The sequence below is a fragment of the Gobius niger genome (assembly GCF_951799975.1).
Source record: "Gobius niger genome assembly, contig: SCAFFOLD_61, whole genome shotgun sequence".
In the NCBI taxonomy this organism is placed as follows: Eukaryota; Metazoa; Chordata; class Actinopteri; order Gobiiformes; family Gobiidae; genus Gobius; species Gobius niger.
Window position 1 is genome coordinate 82,029 of NW_027639293.1, and position 7,972 is coordinate 90,000.

The 7,972-nt window shown below is 44.7% G+C and overlaps 1 protein-coding gene across 1 annotated transcript in view; it reads right to left on the reverse strand.

Moving 5' to 3' along the window:
- Window positions 1-926: 926 nt before the first annotated feature.
- Window positions 927-7,972, reverse strand: part of galnt11 (UDP-N-acetyl-alpha-D-galactosamine:polypeptide N-acetylgalactosaminyltransferase 11 (GalNAc-T11)) — a 23,072-nt gene continuing 16,026 nt past the window's right edge. The window contains exons 7-10 of the mRNA XM_079583079.1: window positions 4,884-5,243; window positions 2,989-3,093; window positions 2,688-2,825; window positions 927-1,394 (exon numbers count right to left, since the gene is read on the reverse strand). Of these exons, the coding sequence (XP_079439205.1) occupies window positions 1,263-1,394; window positions 2,688-2,825; window positions 2,989-3,093; window positions 4,884-5,243 (735 nt within the window). The 3' untranslated portion in view covers window positions 927-1,262. The remainder of the gene's footprint in view (window positions 1,395-2,687; window positions 2,826-2,988; window positions 3,094-4,883; window positions 5,244-7,972) is intronic.

Below are 7,972 nucleotides of genomic sequence, written 5' to 3' on the forward strand. Positions count from 1 at the left end.
GTTTCCTCTCCTTCCTCCTCGTTTCCTCTCCTTCCTCCTCATTTCCTCTCCTTCCACCTCGTTTCCTCTCCTTCCTCGTTTCCTCTCCTTCCTCCTTGTTTCCTCTCCTTCCTCCTCGTTTCCTCTCCTTCCTCCTCATTTCCTCTCCTTCCACCTCGTTTCCTCTCCTTCCTCGTTTCCTCTCCTTCCTCCTTGTTTCCTCTCCTTCCACCTCGTTTCCTCTCCTTCCTCGTTTCCTCTCCTTCCTCCTCGTTTCCTCTCCTTCCTCCTCGTTTCCTCTCCTTCCTCCTCGTTTCCTCTCCTTCCTCCTCCTTTCCTCTCCTTCCACCTCATGTCCTCTCCTTCCTCCTCGTTTCCTCTCCTTCCTCCTCGTTTCCTCTCCTTCCTCCTCGTTTCCTCTCCTTCCTCCTCGTTTCCTCTCCTTCCTCCTCGTTTCCTCTCCTTCCTCCTCCTTTCCTCTCCTTCCACCTCATTTCCTCTCCTTCCTCCTTGTTTCCTCTCCTTCCTCCTCGTTTCCTCTCCTTCCTCCTCGTTTCCTCTCCTTCCTCCTCGTTTCCTCTCCTTCCTCCTCGTTTCCTCTCCTTCCTCCTCGTTTCCTCTCCTTCCTCCTCCTTTCCTCTCCTTCCACCTCATTTCCTCTCCTTCCTCCTCATTTCCTCTCCTTCCTCCTCATTTCCTCTCCTTCCTCCTCGTTTCCTCTCCTTCCTCGTTTCCTCTCCTTCCACCTCGTTTCCTCTCCTTCCTCGTTTCATCTCCTTCCACCTCGTTTCCTCTCCTTCCTCCTCGTCTCCTCTCCTTCCTCCTCGTTTCCTCTCCTTCCTCGTTTCCTCTCCTTCCTCCTCGTTTCATCTCCTTCCTCCTCGTTTCCTTCCTCATAAACCCTGTGCTGTAAAATAATGTAATAAACAAAAACATCTGATTTCAGTCGTTTTTTATTATTGATAAAACATTCAGTCAAAATAAAACCTCTCTAAAGGAGCAGCCATGTTTGTAGTACACAGGGCGTCCATGTTTGTAGTCCAGCTAAAATCTCAAATGTAAACTTTTGTTCGATAAGATTCAGGTAAAAGCATTTAAATTAAAACATACTAAAACGTGGCGGCCGTGTTTGTAGTCCATGGGGCGGCCATGTTTGCAGTCCACAAAGTGCTGATATGAATGAAACGTGAACACCGCTGGACTACAAACGCGTCGGCCGTGTTTGTAGTCCAGGAGTGCGGTTCTGCTGGTGTCTGACGGCCATGTTTGTAGTCCACCTGCCGTCACGCCTCCAGACGCCACTGCTGGTCCTCCGATTGGTCACAGATCGCCATGGAAACGTAGCCTTTGGGTCCGACCGGCGCCGACACGGAGAGACACTGGCCCACGGAAACCTGGTACAGACGACTGGACTTCTGCACACGGAAACATTTATGTCTGGGTTAAAAACGGGAAAAACGTCACGAACTCTCACCAAGAACCAGTTGATTCTAAAATCTGTCATCGCACATTTAAGGCTCTTATTTTGAAAACGCCAAACATTCATTTTTATTTTATTTATTTATTTATTTATCAGGGACGATACAATCAACATAGTTACAATTAATATTTGCAGCTGATGCGATGCATGAAGAGCTTGTAGCTAGTGCTAGTTCGCAGCTCATGTCCCTGGTTGGGCCTTTCTTCACAGTTTATTTAAGACTCTTACTTTGAAAACGACAAACATTTAAGGCGAGACACTGCAGGTGAACAGGGAAAAAAAATAACTGTAGAGACGTCAATTTGAAGCTTTTGCTGAACATCACAGATATAAATATGAGAAAAAAATGTGTTGCATTTTTTTTCTGTCATTTTATGTTTTCACAAAAAAAATAAGGCATTTTGAGAGTTAAAATGGCCAAAATTGCCTATATTTTGGGAAATCAAAATGATGAATTGATCCAGATTAAATGGTTTTATGTTATTGACATATTAGTGACTAAGATTTTCTCAGAGGTATTTTGGATATTTTGCTTAGTTTTTCAATAAACTAAACATCACTGAAAAAATCTGTAAAAACTCAAATTCCGCCTGTTTTCTTGGTTTCAAAGCTGAATAAATCAGGCTAGGAATTAGATATTAAAAAATCCCTCTGAAAAAACCTTCAGAATGTTGTTGTGTCTCAGCCTGTAAAGTGTGGAGTCTGTGGGAGCTTCTATAAGGGCTCAGGCTCTGCCCGAGTGCGGCTTCTCTCATTCAGAGAAAACCAGCCCTGAAGTTTTGTAGCGAGTGCGCATGCTCGGCCCGTTCTTCCACTTTTCCGCTCCAGCGTCTCGTAGGAGGAAAAACACCATATTTGGGTGAAAGCGTCATCACGGGGCCCCTTAGCAGGACACGTGGATGTCAAATCTGTCAATATTTATGAATGAAAACCCGCGGGAAAGACGGCCTTTCTACTTCCGGGTCGCCCCCACCTCGCAGACAAAACATCATCAAATAAACATCATCATTTTTATATCTGACATGAAAACTAAGATGTAAAGGGAGGAAAACAGATACAAATCTCCACTTCCACCACTGCGGGAAACATCAATACTTTCACCTAAAGTGTCTCACCTTCAGGCTCTTACTTTGAAAACGCCACAAATTAAAAGCTTTTATTTTGAAACCCACAGATGTAAGGCTTTCATTTATTTACTGTAATACTTTCAAAGATGACCCCGACTCACCCCGACCGTCCACTGCTGAGATCCTCCAGAGCCGTGACACTTCATGAGTCTGGGCGGGTCCTGTGTGCGAACCTCGGACACGTCCAGACACAGGAGGCCCGCGAGGACCAGCTGCCCCTCCTCGTCCAGCGCCCAGTCCTACAGGAGGCACACACACACGATAAAAACACGCTACAGACACGCTACACACGCTACAGACACGCTTCAGACACGCTACAGACATGCTAACCCTAAGAGGTGGTCTCTAATATCAAACAAACCCATTTTCATCACCATCTAACACAAGGTTAAAGGTCAGTACCTGCTCCGGGTCCTGAGGGTCACACGGCCTCAGCACCACAGCGCCCCCTTTCTGTGACGGCCGGCCCTGCGCCACCAGACAGCGGCCCGAGCCCACGTTCCTCAGCTGCAACAGGAACAACACAAACAGGAACCTTAGAGGAGCAAAACTAAAGCACCGAGTCTCTGTGTCTCAGGACTGGGTTCAGGACTGGGTTCAGGACTGGGTTCAGGACTGTGTTAGGGTTGCTAGTCTGGGTTTGCGTGGGCTTGGGGAGGTGGTATAAGGGTGTTGTTTCCCCCGTTGGGCCTGGGTTCAGGACTGGGTTCAGGACTGGGATCAGGACTGGGTTTCAGGACTGGGTTCAGGACTGGGTTCAGGACTGAGGTCAGGACTGAGGTCAGGACTGGGTTCAGGACCGGGTTCTGGACTGTGTTAGGGTCGTTAGTGTGGGTTTGCGTGGGCTTGGGGAGGTGGTATAGGTGTAGAGGCCAAAGTAAAATTCATTGTAATTTAAGCAAGATTCATGTTAAAAGGTTAAATAAGATAATTTAGAATTTCATTAAGTTCATACAATATTTAAAATATTAAAAACATGCTAGAATTCAAGACTTAGTACGTATTGATAAAAAGGTGTACCGCCCCTTTAAGATCAGGCTCCGGTGACCTCACGTTGATTCTCTTTTTATCGATTATTCAGAACTTGAGAGCTGTGGAAGCGAGCGGTTTTCTTACCTGCAACTATAGCCTGTAGAACCTTTATTTTTGAGCTAATGTTTCTTTTTTGTAACACTGTAATAAACCAGTGATGTTTCTTCTTTTAAACAAAACGTTTCCGTGGTGGATTTGTTGAACTGTTTTTCTGGGATAACAATCGACACTGAACAAACTCTGGCTCACCTGGAGTGCTGTAGTAGTGTTGTAAGCCATCGCACATCTCAAAATGTCTAACCTCTACAATCGGCTTGTTGCACAATGTGGCTACGCTAGTTCCTCTGAGCTGAAGCTGTGGGCGCTAGTACTTCCTGTTCGTATTCATTTCCATTAAGACTAGCTCAGACCAGTGAGTTTCTGGTAGAAATATTTCCATAGAGGAGACGTTTATGTTTGTGAGGATCAGGGAGTTTGTCTTGAAGCTAAAGGCTAATTTAACCTCTTAACTCCCGCCTGAACCGAGAGGATCTTTTTCCTCACGTCATCAGATTTTTTTTCCATCATTTTTTTGTCGGGTATTCAACTCATTTTTGTTTCTTTTTTGTCATTTTTTGGTCAATTTTTATCACATTTTTTGTCACATTTAGTCAATTTTTTGTCATATTTTTGTAATTTTTTGGTAATTTTTTTCATAAATTTTTTGTCAATTTTTTGCCAATGTTTTCTCACTTTTTTGTCACATTTCCATCATTGTTTTCGTCTCAGTTTTGTCGCTATTTTCACACCTTTTTTCCAGAAGCTTTTGGATTGGGGTAAAGCCAAACTGGAGAAAATGTGCTCGGTTCAGGCGGGAGTTAAGGGGTTAATGCATTACACAATTTGAAATAGTGCCTTTTTATGTATATTTTTTTTATAGCATGTTAGCCTTTAGCTTCAAAACAAACTATCAATCCTTTATGATCACAGGCGTCTCCTCTGAACTCGTTACATCATGATTTGAACACAGAAAATGATCGTCTACCGGGAACTCACCGCCCACAACATAATCTGTAGACAATGTGATTATTATTCCAGAAAAAGAACACAGACAGGAAGTACTGGCGCTCACACCTTCAGGTCAAAGGAACTAGCATAGCCGTTCTGTGCAACAAGCCAATAGGGGTGTTGTTTCCCCGTTGGGACTGGGTTCAGGACTGGGTTCAGGACTGTGTTAGGGTTGCTCGTCTGGGTTTGCGTGGGCTTGGGGAGGTGGCATCACTCACCCGTCCTCGCTGCAGCACGTTGGGCCTCCTCACCCCCCGGTTCAGGGGCTGGCCTTTGTGGCTCTGGGACGTGCTCATCTCGGGGTACACGTTCTGGAGGTACCACTGGAAGGACCTGCAGTGGAGCCGCTCCCTCAGCGCCACCCGCTCGCTCACGTCCCCGAACGAGCGCCCCGCCAGGTCGGGCCGCAGGGACAGGTACTGCTCCTTGTACTGGTCCATCCACACGTGGGCCAGACGCAGGGAGTTACGGGCCATGGTGTCGGTGCCCCCGGGGGAGCCGTACGGGCGCCGCTTACGGAAGATGTGCCCCACCCTGGAGCAGGGCGCGATGAGGAGCTGCCCCCCACACATCCAGATCTGACCACACAGAGACACGGAGGTTATAACACCCTGGAGGAGGAGCTGCCCCCCACACATCCAGATCTGACCACACAGAGGTTATAACACCCTGGAGGAGGAGCTGCCCCCCACACATCCAGATCTGACCACACAGAGACACGGAGGTTATAACACCCTGGAGGAGGAGCTGCCCCCCACACATCCAGATCTGACCACACAGAGACAAGAGGGTTATAACACCCTGGAGGAGGAGCTGCCCCCCACACATCCAGATCTAACACAGAGACACGGAGGTTATAACACCCTGGAGAGGAGCTGCCCCCCCACACATCCAGATCTAACCACACAGAGACACGGAGGTTATAACACCCTGGATGAGGAGCTGACCCCACACATCCACATTAGAGTGCGGATCGGGCCGTTTTTTTCTGTCCGAGCCCAGCCCTCGTCCGACAGAGCAGTGATCAAATCCGAACCGAGCCCGACAAGCATTGAGATATTTGTGTCCGAGTCAGACCGAGCCCGACACATTTAAAATCACAATATTTCCATAAGCCTAATGACACAGTAGGATACGATACTGTTTGTGTGGAAAAAGTCAGATTTTATCCATCAAAAGGCATTCGGAACGTCAACACAGATGAGCGGAGCACGCACGTAGGCTACGCGGAGCAAGAGTTTTACCTGTGCGGTCACTACACGTGTTTCGTTGTCACAGCAGTTCACAACTTCTTAAAAGCATTACTGCGTGCGCACTGCGCAGTGCATAAGCGGGTTTAAATGCCGCATCTTCTATTTATTTAGTTTTTTGACAAATGATCGCTTATAATGCATGAAATGAAACAGACCCATTTTATTTTAATTTTTTATTATCGTGCTGATGTGTCCGAGTCCGACCCGAGCCCGAAAATAAGTTCTAAATATTTGTCCGAGTCCGACCGAGCCCGTCGGGTTCCGACGGGTCCCGTCGGACGTCGGACGGGTTGCAGCACTCTAATCCACATGTAACACAGAGGTTATAACACCCTTTCAGTTTTTTTTTTTTTTTTCAATTTTTTTTTTCAATTTTCTTTTTTCTAATTTTTAATTCTTGGATTTTTGTCACTTTTTTGTTTAATTTTTTTCACTTTTTTGATGGATTTTTGTGATTTTTTTGCTAGATTTTTGTCATTTTTTTGCTGGATTTTTGTCACTTTTTTGATGGATTTTTGTCATTTTTTTGCTGGATTTTTGTCACTTTTTTGATGGATTTTTGTCACTTTTTTGCTGGATTTTTGTCACTTTTTTGCTGGATTTTTGTCACTTTTTTGCTGGATTTTTGTCACTTTTTGGCTGGATTTTTGTCACTTTTTTGCTGGATTTTTGTCACTTTTTTGCTGGATTTTTGTCACTTTTTTGCTGGATTTTTGTCACTTTTTTGATGGATTTTTGTCACTTTTTTGCTGGATTTTTGTCACTTTTTTGATGGATTTTTGTCACTTTTTGGCTGGATTTTTGTCTTTTTTTATGGATTTTTGTTATTTTTTTGCTGGATTTTTGTCACTTTTTTGATGGATTTTTGTCACTTTTTTGCTGGATTTTTGTCACTTTTTTGATGGATTTTTGTCACTTTTTTGCTGGATTTTTGTCTTTTTTTATGGATTTTTGTTATTTTTTTGCTGGATTTTTGTCACTTTTTTGATGGATTTTTGTCACTTTTTTGATGGATTTTTGTCACTTTTTTTGCTGGATTTTTGTCACAGTATTAGTAGTATTTGTAGTATTAGTAGTAGTAGTAGTATTAGTAGTAGTACCCCACACATCCACATCTAACACAGAGGTTATAACACCCTGGAGGAGGAGCTGACCCCACACATCCACATCTAACACAGAGGTTATAACACCCTGGAGGAGGAGCTGACCCCCACACATCCACATCTAACACAGAGGTTATAACACCCTGGAGGAGGAGCTGACCCCCACACATCCACATCTAACACAGAGGTTATAACACCCTGGAGGAGGAGCTGACCCCCACACATCCACATCTAACACAGAGGTTATAACACCCTGGAGGAGGAGCTGCCCCCCACACATCCACATCTAACACAGAGGTTATAACACCCTGGATGAGGAGCTGACCCCCACACATCCACATCTAACACAGAGGTTATAACACCCTGGAGGAGGAGCTGACCCCACACATCCACATCTAACACAGAGGTTATAACACCCTGGATGAGGAGCTGACCCCACACATCCACATCTAACACAGAGGTTATAACACCCTGGATGAGGAGCTGAACCCCACACATCCACATCTAACACAGAGGTTATAACACCCTGGATGAGGAGCTGACCCCACACATCCAGATCTGACCACACAGACACAGAGGTTATAACACCCTGGATGAGGAGCTGAACCCCACACATCCACATCTAACAGAGGTTATAACACCCTGGATGAGGAGCTGACCCCCACACATCCACATCTAACAGAGGTTATTTTTTTCTTTTTCAATTTTTCTTTTTTTTCAATTTTTTTTTTCAATTTTCTTTTTTCTAATTTTTAATTCTTGGATTTTTGTCTTTTTTTTATGGATTTTTGTCACTTTTTTGCTGGATTTTTGTCACTTTTTTGATGGATTTTTGTCACTTTTTTGCTGGATTTTTGTCACTTTTTTGCTGGATTTTTGTCACTTTTTTGATGGATTTTTGTCACTTTTTTGCTGGATTTTTGTCACTTTTTTGATGGATTTTTGTCACTT